At 50.2% G+C, this 26913-nt stretch overlaps 1 protein-coding gene across 1 annotated transcript in view; it reads right to left on the bottom strand.

Moving 5' to 3' along the window:
* Positions 1–22994, bottom strand: part of NKAIN1 (sodium/potassium transporting ATPase interacting 1) — a 46253-nt gene extending 23259 nt beyond the window's left edge. Inside the window, exon 1 of the mRNA XM_055573870.1 lies at positions 22591–22994. Coding sequence (XP_055429845.1) covers positions 22591–22644 — 54 coding nt within the window. The 5' untranslated portion in view covers positions 22645–22994. The remainder of the gene's footprint in view (positions 1–22590) is intronic.
* Positions 22995–26913: the final 3919 nt, after the last annotated feature.

Here is a 26913-nt window from a genome sequence, read left to right as displayed (position 1 = left end):
ATTGGAAGGACTTCCCTGGTGGTCTCCAGGGGTTAAGAATCCACCTTCCAATGCAGGGGACGCAGGTTTGATTCTTGGTCAGGGAGCTAAGATCTCAGATGCCGTGGGGCACCTGAGCCTGCACACCTCAAGTAGAGAAGCCCAGTCCACACGTGGCAACTCTTGAGCCCACACTGTCTAGAGCCCATGCTCCACAACAAGAGAAGCCCGTGCACCACAATGAAGACCCAGTTCAGCTCAAAACAAACACAGAAATGTCTAAAGAGAAACAACCAAACCCCTCACATCATTGTACTTGAGATTGTAGCCAGGGCAGTTAGGCAAGAAAAAGAAAGCCTGGATTGGAAAAAAAAGAAGTAAAACTATCTCTGTTTCCAGATAATATGATTTTTTTTAATTGAATGAAAAAGGCTTAAAATTCTATAGTGCTTTACAATTTATAATAGTTTTACTGTAATGGAAAAGGATATGAAACAGAATACATGCATACATGTATAACTGAATCACTTTGCTTACACCAGAAACTAACACAACATTGTAAATCAAATATACTTCAATTTAAAAAAAACTTTCACAACCTATTTGCATATAATCCCATGGCCCTTTCCCCTCTACCCCTATATATTTCCCCCCTACCCCTATATATTTCCCCCACCCCTATATATTTCCCCCCACCCCTATATATTTCCCCCATCCTTATATATTTCCCCCTCACCCCTCCCTCTTCCCCCACCCCTCCCCCTTACCTCTCCCCCTACCCCATATATTCCCCCCACCCCTATATATTCCCCCACCCCTATATATTCCCCCCACCCTTATATATTCCCCCACCCCTATATATTCCCCCCACCCCTATATATTCCCCCCACCCCTATAAATTCCCCCGCCCCTATATATTTCCCCCCACCCTTATATATTTCGCCCCCCACTCCTCTCCCTCACCTCTCCCCCCCACCCCTATATGTTCCCCCCACTGCTCTCCCTTCCCTCTCCCACTGTAGCCACTAGTTTGTTCTCGATATCTGTGAGGCAAATGACATGACGTTGTACATAGAAAGCCCTAAAGAAGTCACACACACACACACACACACACACACAAAAGTTAGAGCTACTAAATCAGAGCACTAAAGTTGCAAGGTCCAAAATCAGTATGCAAAAACCAGCTGTATTTCTATATACTAGCAATGAACAATTCAAACTTGAAATAAGGAAACAATTTTATTTACGATAATATAGAAAATAATAAAGTACTTGGGATAAATTTCACCAAGGAGTTGCAAGACTCATACAGTGAAAACTACAAAATATTACCGAAAGAAATTAAAGACCTAAATAAATGGGAAGACATCCAGTGTTCATAACCTGGAAGACTTAATATTGTTAAGATCGCAATACTTCCAAATTGATCTACAGATTCAATGAATCTCTATCAAAATTCCAAAATTTGTATGGAAATGCAAGGGGCCCAAAACAGCCAAAATAATCTTGAAAAAGAACAAAGTTGGAAGACTTCTTGACTTCAAAACTTAACAACACACTACAGTAATCAAGACACAGTGGTAATGAGATAAGGTCAGAAATATAGATCAATGGAATAGAATCTAAAATCTGAAAATAAACTCATATATTTACAAAAAACTTTCAACAAGGTGCCAAGATGATTCAACGGAGAAAGTATTTATTCAATAGAGGATGCTGGCACAATTAGACATCCATATGCAGAAGAATGAAGTTGGACTCCTACCTCACACCATATATAAAACTTCATTCAAAATGAATCACAGACCTAAATATAAGGGCTAAAAATATACGGCTCTTACAAGGAACCACAGGAGTCAATCTGAGTGAACTTAAAAGAGGCAAGAGTTCCTAAATATGACAGCAAAAGCACAAGCAGCCAAAGGAAAACTAGATAAATCGGACATCATCAGAATCAAAACCTTTTGAACATAAAAGCATACTATCAAGAAAGTGAAAAGTCAACTCATGGAATAGGAGAAAATATTTGCAAATCATAGATGTGATAAGGGTCTAGAATCCAGAATACATAAAGAACTCTTGTTGCTATTTAGTCACTAAGTCAAGTCTGACTCTTTGCAACCCCATGGACTGTAGTCCGCCAGGCTCCTCTGTCCATGGCATTTCTCAGGCAAGAATACTGGAGTGTGTTGCCATTTCCTTTTCCAGGGAATCTACCTGACCTAGGGATCAAACCCATGTCTCCTTCACTGGCAGGAACTGCCACAAGGGAAGACAAAGAACTCTTCCAATCAACAATAGAACAATAAACAACCCAATTAAAAATGGGCAAAGGATTTGAATAGAAATTTTTCCAAAGAAGATACATAATTGGCCAGTAAGTACATGAAAAGATGCTCAACATCATTAGTCACCAGGGAAATGAAACCCACAATGAAGTACTACCTTACACCCACAGGAACAGTTACTCTAAATAAGCTGGTATAGTGAGGATGTGGAGAAACTGGAACCCTTATGCATTGCTGATGGGAATGTAAAATGGTACAGCCACTACGGGAAACAGTTTGAGAGCGCCTCAAAAAATTACACATAGTTATCACGGGTCTTCCCTGGTGGCTCAGATGTAAAGAATCTGCCTGGACGCAGGAGACTTGGGTTCAATCCCTGGATTAGGAAGATCCCCTGGAGGAGGGCATGGCACTATTTTTCAGTATTCTTGTCTGGAGAATCCCCATGGACGGAGGAGCCTGCAGGCTATCGTCCTCTGGCTTGCAAAGAGTCGGACACAACTGAGCAACTGAGCACACACACATCACATGGCCCAGCAATTCCATGCCGAGGATATACCTCAGAATTTAACAGAGCTCAAACAAAACTTGTACAGGAATCTTCACAGCAGCATTATTCATAGCAGCCAAAAAGGGAAAACAAACCAAACATTCATCAGTTGATTCGTGGATAAACAAAATGTGATACATCCATTCAATGGAATATTATTAAGCTACAGAAAGGAATGAAGGAATGACCTATGCCACAATATGAATGAACCTTAACATCATGCTAAGTGAAAGAAGCCAGTCCCAAAGGACCACATATCGTATGATTCTATTATAACAAATGTCCAGAACAGGCAAACCCAGAGAGACAGAAAGTAGATTACTGGTAGCCAGGGGCCAGAGGGCAGGGGGAATGAGTTTGAGGTTTCTTTTTAGGGCAATGAAAAATGTTCTGGAATTAGATAATGGCCATGGTTACACAACTCTGTGAACATATTAAAAACCACTGAATTGTTAAATGGTGAATTTTATGGTATATGAATTATATCTCAATAAAATAAGGAGGAAAAAAAAGTCCAGACATTTTTGCCCTTCTCATCCTGATAGAGATTACATTCAAGGGTGGGTAGGGGGAAGGAACCACACACACAGAGACACATGTGCACAAACGGAAATTATTATTGTGCTAATAATGGGAGAGGTGTCAAGAATGAGAGGTATGACAGAAGTGGTTGAGGAAGACTTCAGGGAGGAAGTGATCTGAAGGAAGAGGGGTTAGCAAGGACAGGAGAGGAGGAAAGACCGTTCAGGCTGAGGATTCTGCATGGGAGAAGCTTGGCAAGTAGAAGGGTCCAGAGAAGACCCCCAGGTCTAGAGCAGGGGGAATGAGAGGGAGAAGGTAGACAGAAGGGCTGGGAGGCCCACTGTGGCTGGGGCGGGGGCATCGAGCCCTCTGAGTGCTCTTTGGGTAAAGGTTCACGGTGTGGGGGTGGAGGGCGATAAGCACCTAGTGCAGGGGTCAAGTGCTTCCAGTCAACATCTGAAATGAGCTGGGAGGTCATTTCCCCTGGCTGAGTCACTCTTCATGTGACCTGATGGAAAAAACCCCAATTCCCTGCCTTATTTAGTGGCCCCTCCTGTACTGATGCTCCCAAGGAGGAAACACTGATGAAAACCAGTCTCACTGCTATGGTAACAGCAACCACTTCTGACTTGCCATCCTGATGAGAGGCCAGGTGGGAAGTCTGCCTAGCAACTGTGGTGGGTGTCAGAAGTGCCTCTCCGGGGCTTCAGGATCCCCCCTTCGAGCACCGTCCAGACCTTGGCTCAGGTCCCGGCTTCTCCTTCCAGTGGGGAATCACAGCCAGCTGCCAACATCTGGGCAGCTCTTCACAGCTCAGAAGATGGTGCGATGGATGCCACCACCCTGGAATGTGGGATTGTTAGCCCCCCTGGACAGATGAAGACACTAAGGCTCGGAGAGTAAAGGGGGGGCTCTGGTATCCTTCCTTCTGTGCTGCCTTCACTCTCCCATATGGTAAAGGTCTGCTCATCTGTGCAAGTCTCCTGCTCTGATTCATCTGTGGCACCTAGGAAAGAATGGAGTGTCACTCCCCCTTCCTGTCACCCTCTTCCTTTCTTGGTGATCTATCAGTTCCAGGGGACCTGCCCCCAGCGTTCTATTCTGGCCCAACAGAAGGCTAGAGGAAGGGATCATGTGAGGTCTGTGAGAGCCAGGGTGGTAGAAAAGGATTGTGAGAGACCCTGCACAGGAGGGCAGTACCCCTCCTGCCCCTCTGGGTGACACAGCTGAAGTATTTCCCTTTGAAATGCCTGGCTTTGAACTTCAACACTAACATCGAAGACTAGTACTTTGTGTACACTTATCCTGTGCCAGGGGCTTCCCTGGAGGCTCAGTGGTCAAGAGTCCACCTGCCAAGCAGGAGACATGAGTTCGATCCCTGGGTGGGAAGATTCCCTGGAGAAGGAAATAGCACCCCACCCCAGTATTCTTGCTTGGGAAATCCCATGGACAGAGAAGCCTGGCGGGCTATAGTCCATAGGGTCGCAGAGTCAGACATGACTGAGAGACTAAACAGCAGCTCTGCTCCAGGTTTTGTGGCACGTGCTTTGTGCGCACTCTCTCATTTAAATGAGGGATGGGCTATCACCCTTTTTCTATGGAGGGTAGCGTGGCCTGAGATCTCAGAGCTGGAGAGGGCACTGAGCAGTGGCAAACCAGGTGGTTCTGGAGCCAGAGCCTGGTTCTTAACCAGATACCTGCCACCCCCAGGAGACCTTCTCATCCTTGTCCCTATCCCCCTTCCTGAGGGACTGGCTGGGAAGATGAAAAGGGAGGGCAGGGGAGCTGAGGAGTGGAGCTGCCGCCTGCAATCACTTCCTGGCTGCAGGCCAGAAGGCTGCTGGGGACCTGTTGGAGGAAGGGGTGCGCGGTCTGCAAGGCAGCCAAGAGTGGAGGGAGAGGGAGGGGCCCTCCCAAGGATGGGCCCTGCCTCATCCCCAGGCCTGGTTCACAGGAGGAAAGAAAGGGAAGGCATGGTTCTTTTTTGTTTGGCTTCGCTGGGTCTTTGTTGCGGTGTGGGCTCTCTAGCTGAGACGGCTCAGTTACCTCTTGGGCTTCCCTGGTGGTTCATATGGTGAAGAATCCGCCTGCAATGCAGGAGACCCTGGTTTGATCCCTGGGTTGGGAAGATACCCTGGAGAAGGGAACAGCTACCCACTCCAGTATTCTAGCCTGGAGAATTCCATGGACTGTATAGTCCATGGGGTCTCAAAATGTCAGACATGACTGAGCGACTTTCACTAGTTACCCCTTGGTATGTGGGATCTTAGTTCCCCGACCAGGGATCAAATCCACACCCCCTGCATTGGGAGGTGGATTCTCAAGCACTGGATCACCAAGGAAGTCCCAAGAAGTCACGGTTCTTAGGTGCCTACTATGTGCACATGTGAGCAGCGCCCTTCACAGGTGGTATTTCATTCTATCCCCAGAAAGACAAAGAGGCCAACAGCTAACGCTTATGATTGCCAAGTATCTCAAATGCTCAGCATGCTTGGATTCACTTAATCCTCCATAGAAACACGCCAGTTCAACGCTCTGCACTTGGGAAAACTGGAGCATAAAGGAGAAAAGTAACTTGCCCAAGGTCCCACAGCTCGTAAAGCTTTAATTCAGGTCCTCTGGCCCTAGATGACCTGAGTAACAGACTTTGTATCCTGCTAGGGAAACTGTGTCCCCATGGTCCAGAGAGGGAGAGGGAGGCCCTTTCTTGAGGTCACCAGGTGTCAGAATGGAGTTTGAGCTCATCTCCTGGGAATGTCTATAGCATTTTGACTTTGTGGCACCTTTGCCCCTGTTCCCCACCAACTCCTGCCCAGAAACATCGAGCCCACGAGAACAGGTCTACCTACAGCCATGTGCCCATGGCTGCCCAGAACTGAGCAGTCCGCTTCCACCCACCTGGAGAGCTTATTTCTATTCAGGGTTTTTTTGGTCTGGAATCACACGCGTAATCATGATCCTTCCCAGCTCGCTTTCTAGAACAGTCCACGGTGAGCCTCAGTGACAGGCTCCCTGAATTTCACTGGGAAGGAGACAGGGATTAAGATCCCCTTGGGCCCACTGTCTCCTGGGGCCTCTGTGGACTCATCTGTACAATGGGTTGGAGGGATGTTCTCTGGGAACTTTCCGGCTCCCACAGTCCCAGATTCTCTGTCATGAGCTTCCCTTTCAGCAAACAGTCCTACCACCTCCTGGAGCCTCAGCACGATTTGCCTTGGCTGTAATTACAGCAGCTAAAGCTGAGCACCGAACAATTGATGCTTTTGAACTGTGGTGTTGGAGAAGACTCTTGAGAGTCCCTTGGACTGCAAGGAGATCCAACCAGGCCATCCTAAAGGAAATCGGTCCTGAATGTTCATTGGAAGGACTGATGTTGAAGCTGAGACTCCAATACTTTGGCCACCTGATGCGAAGAACTGACTCATTTGAAAAGACCCTGATGCTGGGAAAGATCGAAGGTGGGAGGAGAAGGGGACGACAGAGATGGTTGGATGGCATCACCGACTCAATAGACATGAGTTTGAGTAAACTCTGGGAATTGGTGCTGGACAGGGAGGTCTGGCGTGCTGCAGTCCATGGGGTCACAAAGAGTCAGACACGACTGAGCGACTGAACTGAACTGAACTAAACCACATTGTAAGCATTAAGGGCCAGGTGCTGCACTGAGCGCCTTTCACGGATTCTCTTGCTGAATTTGCTGGGCAGCCCTAAGAGGCAGGATCCAATGATCTCCACTTTACAGATGAAGAAACTTGGCCCTGGAGAGGCTGAGCACCTTGCCTCCGCTCAAGTTCCCCAGGAGAGGCAGAAGCCAGTTGTCTCGCTGTTTCCTCCCGAAGCTGGGAGGGCAAGAGTCCATTAGCATATGTCAAGGATTTGGCCACAGGCCTTTGGCCGCATCCCCACACCCTCCATCCCGCCCCCATCAGGTCCAGGAGCCAACCAGCCCCACCTGTCAACAGCTGACAAGCACGGTGTGATTCCCAGGCTGGACTCCAGCCAGCCTCTCCCTTCACAGGAGGATCCTTGTGTCCCTGGTGGCCTATCTCGGGGATGACAGCGAGTGAGCTTAGGGACAGCAGCCCACTCAGGTGGCTTCCAGGGCTGCTGACCAGCAGACAGGCAGTGACAGGCTGGAGCAGCTGGCATTGCCGGAGGCAGACAAGGCACCCGGGAGCCTCTGCCTGCACACACCCCTGAGTCCAGAAGCTTCGCTAACATCTGGGGGCCTTCAGACACTGAGGCGAAAGTACCAACAGAGCACCGCGCGCCCAAATATTTAAGTTCCGAATCAAGCTGGCAAACTTTTGAATAAAATATGGTCTCTCTTCCTCTCCAGACCCAGCAGTCTGGAAGGCCAGGCTGTGTGCTGAGATTTCTCAGATTCCTCAGGGCTCTGCGCTGTTAGACAGTAGGGTCTTCCTGGTCCCTTCTGTGCAGGGGCTTCATACACAGGTCTGGGGGCCTGGGACACACGTGCAGGCCAACACCCACACCTTCCCGCCCCCCGACAGCGGTCCTTTGACTGTCCCAGGGGTTCTGGAGTGTACACACCAGCTGCACAGGCTCCCTCTGGACGTGCCTTGGCAGGTCCTGAGAGTGGCCTTGGGGCTGACCTAACAGGGGACCCTGGGGTCTGCTGCGAGCAAGCCAGTAAGCCCTCACTGGAGCCACGTTCCCGACAAAGTCTCAGGCCACATAGGTGCCTGGACTCTGGGTAGCCCCAGGAGATGGAGAGCTTAGGATTTAGCGTCACGAAATCCAGGCAGACCTCAGCTCTGCTGCTTGTGTGCTGTGATTTGTGGCTGGTGAATTCCCCTTCTGTGTCCCCCTTTGCTCATCTGTAAAACAAGGACGACGACAGTTCCTGCCTGGTGGGGCTGTAGTCAGGAGTAAATGCAGTAAGTCTGTGAAAAGCTTTGTGCCTTGCTTGCAGACTGTTAAACTCCCCTGAAGGCTATCTCTGAGAAGTCCTCCCCTTAACACCCGGCTCCGTCACTGTCTTCTTTTTTGCAAAGCTCTGCCCACACGGCAATATGATCACTGACAGCACCTGAACCCACATGGGCCAAGACTTTGCCTCCCACACCACTGAATCCCCAGGATCTCACAGAAGACCAGAACTAGAGTAGGCAAAGTAAGCTTTGTGATTATTCACCCGGGTTTTCCATCTGCTTACGGGGCTCACTCAAGCATCGCCACCACTGAGGGCCTTCTGAGGGCCAGACTCAGCGCCAGGCTCCAAGGACCAGATGGCTCAGGCTCCTCTGCAGACTCCACGGAGCTCAGAGTCTACAGAGAACGATTTCATGTGGAAATAGGAACAGATGACAACACAGTGATACCTGCCGTAATAGGGGCAAGGTGTTGCCAGAGTCCATAGGAAGACAGGTGCAGGAAGACAAGCTCCAAAGAGGAGATGATGAGTGAGCGGGCCTTAGGAGATGAAGAGGGGAAGGGCCCTCCAGAGACAGAAACAGCAAATGCAAGGCACAGAGGTGTGAGGTGCAGCTGTGAGCTTCCCTCCACGTGGCCTGAGCTCAGGGGCGTGGAAGTGGTGTCAGGGTTCGTGGGGCGGCCCACTGTCCCACTGGCTAGCCCACTGGTCCTCAATGTGAGATCAGCAGCAACAGAAGCACCTTGGAACTGGTTAGAAATGCAAATTCTCGGTCTCCACCTTGGACCTACTAAGTCAGAAACTTGAGGCAAGGTGCAGAAATCTGTATTTGAACAAGCCCTCTAGATGAGTCTGATGCATGCTAAAGTCTGAGACCTATCAGATGTCCCCCTGTAGGCAACAATGAGCCATGGAGAGGGGAGGAACAGAAGGAGGCAGGATCAGACTGTACTTCATGACGATCACTGGGCTGGTAAAAGGCCCACATCTGAAAGCTGGCCCCACGCTGGAAAAAAAAAAAGGAATTTCCTGGCAGTCCAGTGGTTAAGATTCCACACTCCCAAAGCAGGGGGCACGGGTTCAAGCCCTGGTTGGGGAACTAAGATCCCACATGCCACACAAGGCTGTCAAAAACAAACAAAAGCTGGTTCCATGTGAACCCTCAGCTCTAGCAGGAGAGCTGCAGCGTGTAGCAGAACCATCTATCTTCACATGTAAGGGAGGGACTCCTGGAAAGTCAGAGACCCCTGGGGGACACAGAGCCTGTTGCCAGGGTGACCACCTGTCACTTGGAGAAAGAGGGCAGCATCCTGCAGAGGGTCAATGAAGGGGAACTAGTTATCATGGCAACCTCCCCTCAGGTGGGACAGGACAAAGGAAGAGGAAGTCTGTGGTCCCCAGGTATCCACCCCATCCCCAGGTGGGAGCATCACAGTCCCGGGCTCCTTCTCAGACCGCATGTAGCCCAGCATCTCCTTCTCTGTCCACCTGGGCCCCAAGTGGCAATTTCCTCCCCTCCCCATCATGAGGCCACACCGTCCTGCTACAGTCTAAGGGCTGGGGGGCTGTCTCCTTGGTTACAGCCCAGGCCCTTGTATCCACGGTGACCCTCTCTCAAAAGGCCCCAGATCCTCATCTGCTAGGCCAGCAATGTCCTTTGCCAAGGCTGGTTCTGGGAGCAGTGACCCAGATCAGGAGTAGGGCTCTTCCATTCTTTCTTCAGTTGGCACATGGTGAGAAAAAGAGGTATAAGATGATTCAACACGTTACCTTCTGCCAGGAGATGGACACAGAGGGTGCATTAAATAGCTTTCCAAGGGCCAACTTGAAGCTCAGGAGAAAGCAAACTGCACCCTCAAACCCAGTGAAGTACAAAGCACAGGAGGGTTCTAGAGTCTGAAAGGCCTGGGTTTGAGTCTTGGTGCAGTTATCTTGGGCAGCCTGTGTCACTTTTTGAGCCTCAGTTTCCTCACCTGTACACTGGAGATATTAGTATCTACCCTCTAGAGTCCCTGCAAGATTCAGTAAGAAAATGCGTCTGACTGAGAAGCATAGTGCCTGGCACCCCACTGCATCTTATCTTCCTGTCCTCAGGTTCAGGAGGAGGAACGCTGCCTCTTTGCTGGTGGGACCCCCGCTGGTCAAGAGCCGTGGCTCTGGGCTCAGAAGCACTCCATGCACATCGACTGCTCGTGCTGTTAGTATTACTATTAATCAGCCCTCAATGAATGGTAAATTGCTTCCTCCAGGTAATTTACATTTCCTATTGTCACTGTAATCTTCATTCAATGCAATCTGATACAGGGATGTTTTCTGGAAAGCAGGAGCCATGTTGTGCTTCTTAGTTTTCCTGCAGTGTCTGGCTCCGGTCCTGGCAGGGGCACCCAAGCAGCTCAGCATGGAAAGGTCTTGGAAATCACCTACTCTAACTCAGCGTGCAAGGGTTAGGGTTTATCAAGCGCTTGGACGCCTCCAGGGATGAGGTCCTTATTCTCTGCTGAAGATGGACTAGTGCCTGGGACTCCATGGTGGCTGAGCTCCGTGGGGTGAGCAGGAGCTGAATGGGCAACTGCAGGAGTTGGGGTGATGGGAACTCCCGGGGCCACCCCTATGCCCTAGCAGCCCCCCTTCCTCTCCCACTGAGAGTTGATAATAGGAGTGGTTCTAATTATGCTCTAATTGCTTTCTTCCAGGCAGTTTTCTCTGGAGCCAAAGAGTTCAGAGTTCATGAATAAATGAAGAGGGAGGAAGCAGAAGGGATGTTTATCGATCCACAAATCTCCGTGTGCCAGTGTCTGCCCCACAAATGCTTGGGCATGCAGCTGTGTACAGCTGCATGTATACGTGCATGCGTGCGTGCTAACTCACTTTGGTTGTGTCCGACTCTTTGCAACCCTATGGACTGTAGCCTGCCAGGTTTCTCTGTCCATCGGATTCTCCAGGCAAGAATACTGGAGTGGGTTGCCATGCCCTCCTCCAGGGGATCTTCCTGACCCAGGGATTGAACCCTATCTCCTTATATCTCCTGCATTGGCAGGTGGGTTCTTTACCCTAGCATCACCTGTGAAGCCCCTGTATACATACATACAAACACAGAAATATACAGACCACAGGCCCCAGATACCTCTCTCCAAAGGACTGGTGGGGGGTGGGGGGTGGTAAAAGGAAGGTAGCAAGAAATGTGCGAAACTGACTTTGGGTTCTAGTCTCAATTCTGCCATTGACTTGCACTGTCCTTGTGTTAAGTCGCTTTAGTCGTGTCTGACTCTGTGCAGCCCTGTGGACTGTAGCCCGCCAAGCTCCTCTCTGTCCATGGGATTCTCCAGGCAAGAATACTGGAGTGAGTTGCCATGCTGTCCTCCAGGGAATCTTCCTGACCCAGGGACTGAACCTGGGTCTCTTACATCTCCTGCATTGGCAGGTGGGTTCTTTACCACTAGCTTAGGCAAATCGTAGTTTTCCCAGCTGGAGAGTATGGAGGGGAAGTGATGTGCCTTGATACCCTCCTCTCAGAAGACCCAGCCTTTAGGGCTTCAGTGGGTACCATCCAGCTAGACAGAACCGTGGGTGAGGGCACTGTCGCCCTCAGACTGCCCTCTCATCTGGATGCCTCCCTCCCTAAGAAGAGCTGGCCAAGCAGCCAGGGCCTCCAGGGAGGTGGCAGGAGGAACTCATGCATGTCCGTGCTGGCAGGATGCCTAGTAAAGATAAGTAGGGGCTCTGGACTTGAGGCTTCTGGGGCCCTGGGCAAGGCACTTGAACTTCTTGAGTCTCAGTTGCTTTGTCTGCTAAACGGGAATGAGAGACTCTGTGTGATGAAGGTTCACCCAGAACATATAGTGAGTGGTCTTAGCCAGATGCTTAGCATACAGTAAGCATCTGGTAAGTGGCAGATATTATTGAGAATACTGTCAACACCATGCAAGGTACAGATTGATGCCTTCATTACACATGAAGAAACTAAGGCACAGAGAGGTTAAACACCTTGCCCCAGACCACGCATTATATGACGGGATTTGAACCCAAGCCCACCTGACCCTGAAGCTCTGGGGTCCAGTGTCGCTTCTCTGCTGTGTTTGGTCATTCTGGGCCCCAACAGTTGGCACATAGTCAGTACCAGCTCTTAGGGACATACGGATATTATGGATGTATGGATATTATGGCATACAGTATCCATAATATGCTGAATGACAGAGAAAGGAGGTAAAAAAAAAAAGAGAGAGAGAGAGTATAACAATATGCTCTGTTTACAGTGACCAAGGTTGGGGTAGATTATTAAAGAACTAGACCAAGATTTCCTTCAAGGTCAAATAGAAGTGCTGGATCTGAGAGATCCCAGGATTCATCCGTGGCTGGGGCCAGGCCAGGTGGTGATCAAGGGGTTCTTGGTGTGCACTTTTAGAAGGAAATCTTTTCACCCTTTATGACTTCCACTAAGAGGCCAAAGTTAGCCATCCTGACTCTGGCATCAGCCAGACCCGGCTGTGTCACTGCCTTGCCGTGTGACACTGGGCAGGTAACTGCTCCTCTCTGAATCTCAGAGGCCTCCTCTAGGAGGTGAGGAGAAGAGCGGTCCAGCTCTGGGGATGTGGGATGACACAGGTGGGGCCACATGCTAGAGGCCAAGAGCGGGATCTGGAGTCAGCCTTCCAGGTTTGTATCCCAGCTCCTCCACTGCTCGACATAACTGCCTGTGGCCTTGGAGTCTGCTCCTGGAAAATGGGGCTCACAACTGTCTCCCACATGGGGTGCAGTGAGTGTGAATAGGCTACTCCAGGTAAAGCAGTTGTGACATTAGGCAGTGCTTTGAAACGCTCCATAAATCTTCTCTATTGGACATTTTACACATGGGGAAACTGAGCCCTGGAGCGGGGTGAAGACCTCTCTGAAGTCATGGAGCCAGTGCACAGCAGAGCCAGGCCCATGCGGGAGCCAGCTGTGTGCACGGCTCCTTGTCCAGACTGGGGCTCAATAACCTCAGACCTTTCACAGCACCTGGGCCATCCTGCTCCAGCCTCGAGGACTCTGGGGCCGGGGGAGGGGAAGCTGACGCTCCTGCCTCCTGCCCTCCCTGATGGCTCTGAGGCTAGCTCAAACCAGTGGGGTATTTCAGAGGGCAGGGAGCACCTGGCTGGCCCCTCCACTCCCGGGCTGGCCGCCGAGACCTCGAAAACAATCCAGGGGTCCAGGACCAGAACACCATTTGTCAGCCCTGCATGGTGGTAGCGGGCTTGTCTCCATGGCAACAGTGCAGTGTGAAGGCATCCTGGCAGCATTAGGGAGCGCGCTGAGTAGTATAAACAGAGGCTGCAGTAGATTACACGCCTATTATGAGCAGTCTCGGGCTCTGAGCACTGGCAATTATGCCTAATTGTGCATTTAATTGTGTAATTGAAAACCCACGTCTCTGGTTCAGGCTGGGGCTGCAGAACCTAACACCCCCACCCCCAAAGAAAGAGGCGTAGAAGCCACCCCACCCTAATAATCCCAGGGCTGCCTCTCCATCGAGGGCTATGGGTAGCCGGAGTGAGCATGGAGTAAAGTACCTGCAGACTTCTACTCTTCCCCACTTGAGTGCCAGGAGCTCAGCCAGGCTCTGTGATTTGGGGTGGTGGGGGAGCAGGCTCAAGGTAAAGGGACATGGTGAAAGCACAAAAGTGCTCACAATTTTCATCATTCATAATATACACCATTTTGTATATTATGAGGATAGCCACTGTCCTCTCAGGATCTAGAATCAGCATCTCGTGCCTCCAAAGGACTCAGATCATCATTAGATCGGTACACATCCAAGTCATCCAACCTACATGTTAATCCTTAATCACTATGAGAGACAGGGAACTCACCACTCAATGGTCAGCCCACCAAGGCAGAGCCTCTGCAGTTTGAAAACCACTGATGGAGTTCAACACCCTCTCTTCCATCCCCTGGTTTCATAGACTGGAGAAAAAGAGGCCCATAGAGGGACAGGGCCAGCTCAAAGTTGCACAGCAAGTGAGTACCAGAATCCTGGGATTCTGACTTGCAGCTGAGGGCATATTTTGTACCCTAAAGTGACCAAGAATCATGGTTCTGGGCAGCAGCAAGAATCATTTCCAGAACTTTGTAGATGCTTCATAAATATTTGCTGAATGCCACTCGGGATAGGGTTAGTTGAGGCAATGTTTGCCCTCTTACCCGACAGTATTTTATCTTCCTAGGGGTGAGGAAGTTCCCCTGAGGTGGGCCAGGTGTTAGTGATGGGTTAGACCCTCCTGCTCTGAGCCTCTGTAGCCTGAGACTTGATTTTACAACCAAATATGCCATGTGGGCATTGAGATAGGGAATCTCATTCAAACAGACAGCGGAAGGAAGAGGTTCCCTGAGTCCTGGACAACCTGACACCCAGGTGTCAAGCTCAGGCAGGTCTTCGGCGGCAGGAGTCTCCTCCTCCGCCCAGAGTCTGATACTCCCATCAGTCACCACAGCCTGCAGCACAGTGGGCTGATGTGGCAGCAGCTCTGATCTCCACCCAGGAAAGGATGGAACTCATCGATGAGTCAGAGCTGCAGAGGTCCTTTGAGATGAGGAGTCCAACCTTCTCCCTTTACAGAGGGGGACGCAGAGAGCCAAGCTTCCTCTCTGATCTCCTCTGAGTGAGCGCTGGCCTCTGTGCCCAGAGCTCTCTCTGCCTTATCTCAGGCCACCCTCACTGTAGTCCCATGAGAATGTGCTATTATCATTCCCGTTTTAGGCAAGAGACGATCGAGGGACAGTAAGGCGGAAGGCCACACAGATTTAGCAGAACCTCTGCTTCAACTAGTTTAATAAAAGGACATGTCCATTTCCTATCCCACGATATTCAGGGTCATAGAATCTGCTGTCTCATTTCCAAGGTATTCCAGAGTGAACCCTGGGGCTTCCCTGGTAGTCCCGTGGTTAAGAATCTGCCTTCCAATTCAGAGGATGCGAGTTCGATCCCTGGTAGGGAAATGAAGATCCCACATGCCATGGGGCAACTGAGCCCAAATGACTGCAAACTGCAGAGCCCACGCGCTCTGGAACTCGAGTACCACAACTAGAGAGAAGCCCATGTACCACAACGAAGACCTCGCATGCTGCAATCAAGACCTGACACAGCTAAAAACAAATAAATATATAAAAATTTATAAATAAAAAAATAAAATAAGAAAATTATAAACAAATTTAAATAAATGTACTTTTAAAAAAGAGTGTGAACACTTTGTGGGCTCCTAGGCAGCCTATTTTATCTCCAGGAAGGACAATTCCCTGAGGCAGATTACTAGTACCCTGATTTAGAGAAGTGCAGGTGGAACCTCACAGAGGTTAGGTGTCTTACCCAAGGTCACCCGGCTATAAAGAGACAAGAGATGGAACTCAATCCCCAGCCAGACGACACAGCTCAAGCTCTTCCCAGTTGAACTCCCTGCTTTGAAAGGCAGGGGCCAGGAGGCCAGGGTAAGCCATCAGAACGCACAGCCTCAGCAACTGCTCTTCCAAAACCCCGGTACTTGCTGGCACAAGTCCCAGGGAGGCGTGCTTTGCTGCCTGAGGCTCTCCCTCGGTCTCTGAATCACCATCCTTCTTCCTCTCCAGGACCAGCAGGGAGACCAAGAGCATAGGACTGGGGTCCCCCAGACCAAAGCCATCTCCACCCACTGTGGCCAGGAGCCGGCCTTTAAAAACACACCTCTGCACTTCCCCGGCGGTACAGTGAATAAGAGTCCACCTGCCAATGCGAGGATACGGGTTTGATCCCTGGTCTGGAAAGATTCCACATGTTGTGGAGCAGCTAAGCCCATGCGCCACCACGACCGAGTCCGCGTGCCTACTGCCTGTGTTCCACAAGAGAATCCACCTCAATGAGAAGCCCATGTGCTGCAACAAAGAGCAGCCCCCTGCTTCCCCCAACTAGAGAAAGCCTGTGCAAAGCCACGAAGACCTAGTGCAACCAAAAATAATTTAAAAAACCCCACATCTCTGGTCTCAGCCTGCTTCCCATCACTCACTACTCCCTGAAACTAGAGGAGAAAAGAGACTTCAACCATCAGAGCTGACCATCTCTACTTGGTCCAGATTTTGCAACTATTCTCAGATCCTTTCCCCTTGATCATTTATGTGATGCCTAGACTGTATCTTCTGTTTCCTTGGCAACCAGTCATTTCATTCTTCTGACTTCAGTATGCCCATCAGCAAATGGGTATAAAGACCGTCCCTATCTCATCGAGTTGGTATGAGGGCTGATAAGTCTTCAATATAGGTTAATTTCTTGGGTAATTTGTTCTTAACCTGTGTCATAAATTCCCTTAAACCTAACACAGGCCTTGGGGTGAGTAGAAGTTGGGATGGTGGATGGGGTTAGCAGTTGAATAAGCAGCTCAGAAGGTCTGGCATCTAGTCATCTAGTGACAATTCTTTACGGATGAAGGAAGATTTAGATTATTCCATCAGCTTCCGCATCCTGCATCTCCCAAATCCTACAGGGGGCACAACAGGGCATGCAAGGTAGAAGCTGTGGAGTTCTAGATCTGATGTGTGAATCCTCTTCTGTCCCCAGTATACAGGTGGCCGTGGATAAGCCAGATAGTAACAAGAGACAAGGTATGTAAAATGCTTAGTGTAGTGCCTGGCTTACAGCACACACCAAATAAAAAGGAAATCGTTCTTATTATTTTTTCCGGCAGAACCACACATTTTCCATATAAAGAAACTAAGACTTGAGGAGTTTATGGGTACAACTCTGATCACTAAAATCTCTAATCCAGGCAGAGATGGGAGCTGAAGTGACTTATCCGAACCTCAAGGCCACAGGGAGCACTTGCCTGGGCCAGGGCTGTCGGGTCATCAGCTCAGGGAACACCCTCAGACTGCCATGGGGTACCATGGTTATTCTGATTACTTTATAGTAGAGGCTCAGAGAAGGCAAGGGACTTTCTGGAAGTCACAAAGCAAGGCAGCAATGTCTGCCTGATCCCGGAGGTACTGGTCTTTCACCCCTCTATGCCAGATCTCAGAGTGGCTGCCATTTATGGGGTACTTAGGTCAAATTCGCCCAGCCACCCACCCCTGCAAAGGAGCAGAACCAGGGTCGTATGTTGCCCTCTGCCCCAATCCAGGGTCTTGAGAGCTGTTTGGCCTTAGTCTGTCCATCTGCAAAAGGGACTTGATTACCTGAGCCCCTATGTTGTCCAAAGGGGTATAAGGAACAAAGAGGGCCAGTGCTCTGACTCTGAAGCCGGCCCCTCCCCAGGAAGCCCTGAGCGTGCGGATGCAGCTGCTTCTGAGCGCAGGCCCCCGCAGAACCCAGCTCCCTCCGGTCTTCTCCATCACTGCTGCTAATAACGACATCAATCAGGTTGACCACGTTTCACACCATTACTCGCAGCTCAGCAGGAAGCAACATATTTCCCCCCCTCATCCACTACCTTCCAGAAAGCAAAGAGCTTTCCAGAAGGGAAAAGAATAAAATCGGTGGGTTTGTTTTTTTTTTTTTTGAGTACCTACTATGTACATGGCAGTTGGCCAAGCCCTTTTTCCAACTCTGAGGGGTAAGGATAACTCTTTCTCTTGGACAGAGAAGGACACTGCGGCCCACAGGAACGAATGCATACGTCCAAGGTCACCCGGAGCAGGGACAAGAACAACCATGGCAATGATGTATTACTGACCACTCACGGCTCACGGAGCCCGGCAGGTGCGTGATCCTACTGAAGTAGTACCATTTCAGTTTTCAGATAAGGGAACTGAGGCTTGACGCAGTGATGAGATCTGAGGCCACAGGCTGCTGAAGCATGAGTAGCAGAGTGACACAGGGCAGAGAGGGTGGCTCTCTGCTCAGGCCAAAGAGCGCATGAATCTTGGTTCCGTCACTGACTAGCTTAGACCTCTCTGAGCCTCAGTTTCCTCATCAGAAAAAGGGGCTAATAAAAACCTCTATCACATTTTGTAGGGTAACAATAAGAAGGATAAAAGCTGTAAAATAGCTTACGTTTATTGATCGTTGAACACACACTAGGCACTCTGCCAAGTACGTGACATATGTAAGCTCATTGGGTTAAATGAGGTAATGCATATAAAGTGCTTAGCACAGGAGTCCAGAAAATGACGATGGTGAAGAAATTGATGATGATTCCCTTGGGTAAATCTCCTTGGTTCATCCTCTTACTGGAAGAATAGCATAGCCTGCAAGGTTTCAGGAAGGAGGTGAACCAGGAAAGAAGGGCAGGGGAGGTAAATGGGAAACACACAAAAATTAGGAATAACATTAATAATGTCAAGATGATACACCAGGAAAGGAGAAAGCAAGGGACCCAAGATGTTCCACATAGTGGAACCAGACTGAGACACACGGAAACCTCCAGGCCAGTCCAGACATCCTCCCAGTGTGCCAGATGGGCAGAACTAGCAGGACCCTAGAGACACAGATCAGTGGTTCTTCCCATTTTAAGATGAGGAAAAGCCAAGGCTTACAGTAGGGAAAAGACTTGCCCAAGTTCACCGGATGTCAGTGAGGAAGGCTTGAATCCAGGCCTCCAGACTCTTAGCTTCGTGTCCAATTACGTGCTGCTTCCCACAAAGGAAGAGTGCAGGATGGCCCTTGGATATGTCTGGGTCACAATTCCGGGGAAGCATCTCAGGATATACATCATTAAGATAATAACAATACGGACTTCCCTGGTGTCCAGTGGTTAAGAATCTGCCTGCTGATGCAGGGGACACGGGTCCGATCCCTGTTTCCGGGAAGACCCCACATGCTGTGGAGCAGCTAAGCCTGTGGGCCACAACTACTGAAGCCTGCGTGCTTTGGAGCCTGTGCTCTGCAACAAGAGACGCCACTGCAGTAAGAAACCCACACACCACAGCTAGAGAGCACGCCCCGTTCTCCGCAACTAGAGAAAGTCCGAGTGCAGCAACAAAGACCCAGTGCAGTGAAAAAAATACATTAAAAAAATTTTTCTAAAAAGATAACAACAGCAAAAAGTTACAGTTTACTGAATGCTTACTCTGTGCCTGGCACAGTGCAAGCTATATGCATTTAACCCTCACAACACCTCTAAGGATTGGGCACTCTTTTCTTTTTTAAAAAATATTTATTTATTTTTGGCTGCACAGGGTCTTTGCTGCTGCTCGAGCTTTCTCTAGTTGCAGAGGGCGAAGGCTACTCTCTAGTTGAGGTGCACAGGCTTCTCATTGCGGTGGCTTCTCCAGTTTCCACAGGTCCCAGGGTGCAGGAGCCTCAGTAGTCACAGCACGTAGGCTCAGAAGGTATAGGCTCCAGAGTACAGGCTTACTTGCCTTGCAGCACGTGGGATCTTCCTGGACCAAGGATCAGACAGGTGTTCTGCATTGCAAGGCAGATTTTTAATCATTGGACAACCAGGGAAGTCCCTCGGGAACTGTTTCTATCATCTCCATTTAACAGATGACAAAACGTGACTCAGAGAGGCCAAACAACTTGCTTATGATCACACGGCTAGGAAGTGACAGAGCCAGGACTCAATCCCATGTCTGTCCTGTCAAACGCCAGAGGCTTGTCCCCTGTACTTGTCTACCTGAACAGTTTAGCCCTCACCCGCTTCTTCCACCTCTAGTGCACCATCACATCCTACTCCCTCACCCAAAGCAAGTCTAACCCAACTCCAGAAGTGTTTAGAACTGGGCTGTTTTATTGTAATCATCAAACCCCACATGAGAAAGAAAAATGATACAGTTCTTCTGCAAAAGTTTTTAGCTGAGAAACATTTAGCAGCCTCTTCCTTCTCTGCCCCTTTCCACTGGATGAGAAAACAGGCTCCCTTCTCCCTGGGATGGTCAGGTTGGTGAATTCTACCATCCAGGAGCACATTACCGAGGCTGTGAGGCAGCAGAGGCTCCTGGGGATTAGTGACAGCTGAAGGGACCCACTCTGCAATCAGCCCAGACAGAGCAACAGACCCAAGAGACCAATTTCCAAGTCCCTCCTTGGAGCACCTCCCCAGATTATCTCATGGAATGCTCACAAGCTGCCCAAAGGCATCCAGCTAAGACTCAGAAGGATCAGAATCCCACCCAGGTCTTGTTGGATTCCAGAGCCACTTATGCTGGGGAGCCCTCCAAGTGGAAAGGTGGGTTTAGCTGAGCTGGGGAGAGCTACGGAGGCAGGTAAGAGAGAAGCAGGGAGACTGCCTCGCCACCTTCATTTATCTACAGAGAAGTAAGCACCCCTCATCACAGCCAAAACTACTTATTTTCCAGTAAAGAAGGCAAGGGAGGATGCTGGTCAGCTGCCTGGCTTCATAGCTCCTAACTAGAGAACTCAGGACCAGTAAATTCATAGGATCGTTATGAGAATTAAATGAGTTAATACATGGAAAAGTGCTTACAAGGGCACCTAGTAACTGTTCCCTAAAGCTAAGGACTGTTATTATCATCAACAGAGAATACGGTGGGTCAAACTGTTAATACTGCTTATCTTTGGAGTATGGGACTGGGCATAGAAGGAAACGTCTTTATCTTCTGCTCTATTTGGTTATTTATTGATTTAATCATTTTATAAAATGTGTATGTTACTTTTCTTTCTTTTTCTTTTTTATTTGCAGCAAGTGGATCTTAAGTTGCAGTAAGCAGACTCTTAGATGCTGCATGTGGGATCTAGATCCCTGACCTGGGCTTGAACCCGGGCCCCCGACATTGGGAGTGAGGAGTCTTAGCCAGCGGACCACCAAGATGTCCCTGTATATTACTTCTTTAATAAGAAAAAGTCCTAGTTTAAAATTTTAAAATAAACTCAGAAAGAAAATTCCTTGGAAAGTTTCAGCACTTTTTGGAATTTTATGTTCTTGAAAGGAGATAAAGAAGGGTGTTTCTACCGGGAGCCAGGAGTTGCCAAATAACTGATTCACTCATTTACTTTACAAATATTAATGGAGTGTCAGGCACTGTTCCAGCTGCTGGGGATTTAGCAGGAACAAAACAGATAATCTCTGCTCTTCTGGAGTTTCCATTCTACCTGATCTTAATTAATCCCCTCTGCCAACCTCAAGGATGAGCAATTCACAGAGAGGCTCACCAAGATGTCACTTGCCCTGCAGCCCACAGCTGGGAGCAGGGCTCCAATCTTCAGGGCCCAGCTGTTTGGGCCACTGTCCAAGAGGGCAGGTCTGTGGATGGAGTGTTCGGGGCTGGGGTCCCCAAGAGGAAAGAAGAAAGATGAATGGGGTGTGTGTATCCACACTCAAAGCTTCCTTCTGCTTTACTGTATGTACACACCAGTGGTGGAGGAAGGGCAATGGATGCAGGCAAAAGTGGAACCCAGACCAGACCTCTTTACTGGTTAGATCTCAGCTCTAGCATAGGCAGGAGATCCTGGCCTCTCCTTAACCACTTTCCCAAACTCACTTGCCAGAGTCTGTATTGAGGGGCAGAGCTGGTCCCCTTCAGCCCCCAAATTCACTCCCCTCGCTTCCCTGAGACAAGAACCTGATTTCCCTGAGCTGAGATTATGTACAGTGTCCCCAGGTACTCCCACCCTCCCTGGGCACCCAAGTATCTCCACTCCCATCCTTGCCAGCCCTATCTCACCCCCTCCACCCACCCCCCACACCCCGCCCCTCTGGTGGAAAGACTGACAATGCCTATCGCTAAAGTGGTCACAGCCAAAGCAGGGAGGGCAGTCCCGCACCTGGTTGGTCAGCTGCCCCAGGACCTAGTAGCTCCTTGTGACCCTCTCCAGGGAGGGGCTCTTAGGCCTGCCCAGTCAGGAGGGTGGAGGCAGGCAGGAAGAGCACAAAAGAGTGAACGGTTCTTGGAGTCTAAGAGCCCCCCACACACAGATGAACATGGACCAGAAATGGTCAGAGATCTAGACACATACCAAGGAGAAACGCGGAGAGAGACACACACAGGAGCAGAGAGTTTGTGAGAAACGCTCAGTGGGGCGGAGACCAAAGGCAGAGACCCACGCAAACGAGTGATCTAGAGGAAAACACACGGCAGGAACCTCAAGGGATCCACACACCCGCCTCGGACACACCCCCAAGCCCCGTAGAGCCACACTCCCACAACATCTCCCCAACAGGAGGCCACTCGTCCAGTGCGGGCCAGTCGCGTGGAGCCCCAGGCGCCGGGCGGGCCGGGGACTCGCGCACAGGACGCACTCGGGGAACGGGGAGCGCCGGGCGAGAGGCGCACACAAAGAGACAGCCGGGCCAGCAGGAGCAGGCTCCGCCCGTCCTCTCCGTGACTCCAGACCACCCCCAACCCGGGCGCTCGCCCCAGACCCACACCCAGACCCACACCCCACCCGCTCGCCCCGGGACCCCGCCCCGCCGCGCCCTACCCTACCCGGCCCGGCCGCCCGGGCGCGCGGCGCTCACCAGCTGCAGGCAGCAGAAGGCGACCAGCGTGCAGCGCCCGCTGCACTTGCCCATGGCTCCGGGGGTCGCGCGCGCCGACCGCCGCGGCGCCCCTCTGGTTCGGCGGCCGCCGCCTCCTCCGTGCCGCGCGGGCTCCGCGTCCTCCGCGCTGGGCGCCCCGGGCGGCGGGGCCGGGCGCCTTAGGGCCGGGCCCGGGAGCGCCGGGTCCTCAGGGCTGGGGCCGGCCGCTCGCGCTCGGAGTCCATGGTCCGTCCGCCCGCGCGCCGGCTCTGCCGCGCCTCCTTTGTCTGGACGCCCCACTGCCGGGCGCGCCTCCCGCCCCGGGGCGGTTGGCGGGGAGTGCGGAGAGGGGAGCGCAGGCACCGAGCGCGGCGCAGCGCAGAGCAGCACTGCCCAGCTGGGGCAGCCGCCAGGGTGCTCCGCGGCCGCGGTTTCCCGGCCCCACCACGTGGCTCGGCTGCCGCGGCTGCCGAGAGGGAGGGCAGGAGAGAGAGAGAGAGAAGGGAAAGAAGAGGAGGGGAGGGGAGAGGAGGGGAGGAGAGAGGTGGGGCGGGGCGGCCAAGGAAGCGGAGGGGTGGGGAGAAGGGGTAGGGAAACCGAGAGCAGAGCCGAAGAGGCAGGGAATGAAGTGAGCAGAGGGCAAGCTTGGGTCAAACCCAGACTTCGTAGTTCGCTCGCTGTGTGACCTTGGGCAAATCACGTCACCTCTCTGGGCCTCCGTTTTCTTAACAAAATAGGAGCAATAATGATTGCTGTCGTGTTGCCACAAAGATGAAATGCAGTTATGTGAATCAAGCGCTTAGTTCTGTGCCTGGTCTCCCGAGAGTGTGGAGCATGCCTCTGTCCACCTTGTCTCCAGGGCCTGGCGGCTCCAACCTCGGCCTCTATTTCCTTCACTCCACTTCCCCCATCCCAGCCTCCCTCCAGAGTTCTTCCTTCTCTCATTTCCTCTACTGACATTTACTGAGCCCGACCTGACTGCATACACACCCCTGGGTCCCCTATGATCCAGAAATGAGCCCTGCAGCGCTGTTCCGGGACCCACTGAGCTTCCCAGGCTAGGGAACAGGCAGGCTCCCAAGGGCATGAGCACAGAGTTGCCTGATGGCAGAGGTCTGCCCAGGGGGCTGTAGTCCACGTATCCCAGGCAGCAGTGGGGAGAGAGTGAAGGACTTGTCAGTGGAAACTGCCTTCTCCAAGACACCCCCCTTGAAAAGCACTCAAACTCTCAAACACATCCCCAATCCATTTACTCATTCCAGCACCACTCCTAACTTCTTACAGTCGTCTTGAGGACTAGCATCACTCAAGTGGGTATCTCTGCATTATCCTCGGGGGCTTCTCTATCCCATCTGACCTGTCATTATATTCTATGAACTTACCTTCCAGCTGGTATCTATGGAATACCTACTAGGTACCAGGATCTCCACTGGGGGATAAGGGGATGAACCGACCTCTGCATTCACTGAGAGAATAGTCTAGAGACAGATTGTCATCAAAACCAGAAAACATACAAATACATAATGACAAATTCTGATAAGTGCCTTAAAAGATAAGGAAGAGTAAAAGAATAAGGAGGCTGTAATTCACGTTTGGAGACCAGGAAAGCCTCCTTTAGGACATGGCATTGATACCCAGATTTAGAAGGAAAGGCCAAGGTGAAGATAGTGCTCTGGAAAAAGAAACAATGTTTTTTTTTTTTTTTTGATTTATGTATTTTTGGCTGCATCAGGTATTAGTTGGGGCACTGCAGGCTTAGTTGCCTGAGTGGCATGTGGGATCAATCCCCTTCCTTGCAAGGCAGATTCTTAACTATGAGACCACCAGGAAAGTCCCCAAGAATGAATGTTTCTTATTCTTTCACCCTTTCTCCAGTCTCACTAGCACTCTGGACACAGAAGGCACAATGACATAGACCTTATAAGACCTATGCTTCTGGACCCAAGCAGCCTGGGTTCCAGTTGCAGCTCTGCCACTTTTGTGCAGCTTACAGAGTGAAGGACAGGGAAGCCTGGCATGCTGCAGTCCACGGGACTGCAAAGAGCTGGACACGACTGAGCGACTGAACAACAACACAGAGTGAGCACTCAAATGCATAAGTTCTCATATGACTGGTGAGATAATCTGTGGAGTCCAGTGCAAAATGAAAATGCAAGGCTCCTATGGCTCATTAGGAATGAAAACACAGCAGAGCAGGAAAACCAGCACAGGGTGTGTCCCACGTGATGCAGAGGATACATGCCCCTGAAGCCAGCCCTGTCTTCTTCCTGGATTATCAGAACGGTCCCCTCACTGGTCTCCCTCCTCTACCCACTTGTCAGCATGCCACTAGGTACTTTAATTTATTGTATTTTTTTTGCCACATAGTTGTGTGTTTTTTTTGCACTATACAGCATGTGGGACCCTAGTTACCCAACCAGGGATCGAATCTGTACTCCTTGCATTTGAAGGCAGAGTCTTAACCACTGGATCACCAGGGAAGTCCCAAAGTTAGAGTGTGAAGTCGCTCAGTTGTGTCCAACTCTTTGCGACCCCGTGGACTGTAGAGTACAAGGCTCCTCCGTCCATGGGATTCTCCAGGCAAGAATACTGGAGTGGATTGCAATTTCCTTCTCCAGGGGATCTTCCCAACCCAGGGATCGAACCCTGGTCTCCCGCATTGCGGGCAGACGCTTTAACCTCTGAGCCACTAGGGAAGCCCCACTTGGGAAGTCCCAAGCACACAGCATTTAAGAGGGAGGGGATGTAGGTATGCAGCCTATGGCTGAGTCATGTTGATACTTGGCAGAAACCAACACAATACTGTAAAGCAATTATCCTTCATTTTAAAAATAAATAAATTTAATTATTTTTTTGAAAACCACACAGATTATTGGTAGATTTGAAATTATGTAGATGGGTGAATGAATTGGGAGATTTAGATAGACATACACACATTCCTGGTGGCTCAGACGGTAAAAGAGTCTGCCTGCAATGTGGGAGATCCAGATTCAATCCCTGGGTTGGGAAGATCCCCTGGAGAAGGAAATGGCAGTCCACTCCAGTATTCTTGCCTGGAAAATCCCATGGACGAAGGAGCCTAGAAGGCTACAGCCCATAGGGTCACGAAGAGTCAGACATGACTGAATGACTTCACTTTCACTTCATGTATAAAATAACTAATGAGCACCTGCTGAATAGCACAGGGAACTTACTTAATGCTCTGTGGTGACCTAAATGGGAAGAAAATCTTAAAAAGAGTGAATATATGCATAAAGTTAAAATGTGAGTTGCTCAGTAGTGTCCAACTCTTTTCAAACCCATGGACTGTGGCTTGCCAGGTTCCTCTGTCCACAGTATTCTCCAGACAAGAATACTGGAGTGGGTAGCCATTTCCTTGTCCAGGAATCTTCCTGACCCAAGGATCGAACCTGGGTCTCCTGCATTGCAGGCAGTTTCTTTACCATCTGAGCCACCAGGGAAGGAGGAACAAATGTATACATATAATTGATTCACTTTGCTGCACAGTAGAAATTAATACAACACTGTAAAGCAACTACGTGTGTGTTCAGTCATGGCAGTTGTGTCTGACTCTTTGCAACTCTATGGACTCCAGACTCCTCTGTCCCTGGGGAGCTCCACGCAAGAATACTGGAGTGGGTTGCCATTCCCTTCTCTAGTCAAGTAACTATTCTCCAACAAAAATTAATTGTAAAAAATTAAAAAAAAAAGAAATTACGTGAGGTGAGGTTTTCACTTAGAATAATAAGATAAGAGTGGGTTCTTTTCTCAGCCATGCTTGGCAAATAACAGCTGTGTCCAACCAGTTTCCATGACTAAACAGGCCTCCAGGAGTCTGGGAAGTCCCTGAAATAATACACAAATCATCATCTGAACAGATGTGTCTTTTTCTTGGGAGAAGGTCCACAGGTTTCATCAGATTCTCCAGAGTCCATTTCCTACAAAAGAAAAAGAACCAGCCTGGCAAAGTCTTAGCCCAAATGTAACGGTTCTCTAGCAGATCCTCTCTGGAGCCCCTTCCACATACAGCATCTGCCAGTTCCCTCGTGACACTCAACAATGCAATTCAATAATAATAACAATAATAGCTTCCATTTATTGAGTGCTTGCTTTGACCAGGTACTTGACATACACTATCTCATTTACTCCTAATAACAGCGGATTCCACTGGGGCTGTGACCTGTGCTTGCCAGGCTCTTGGCTGTATCACATCATGCCTGTGACACCCTGCTCAAGGACAGGCTGACTTACTTTTAAATCTGTCCTATGGGAACAGGACTGATGATCAGCAGAACTAGCCTCTGCCCCCGGGTCATTCCATTT

Source organism: Bubalus kerabau, chromosome 3, assembly GCF_029407905.1.
Source record: "Bubalus kerabau isolate K-KA32 ecotype Philippines breed swamp buffalo chromosome 3, PCC_UOA_SB_1v2, whole genome shotgun sequence".
Lineage (NCBI taxonomy): Eukaryota > Metazoa > Chordata > Mammalia > Artiodactyla > Bovidae > Bubalus > Bubalus kerabau.
This window is presented reverse-complemented; position numbering and strand designations above follow the sequence as displayed.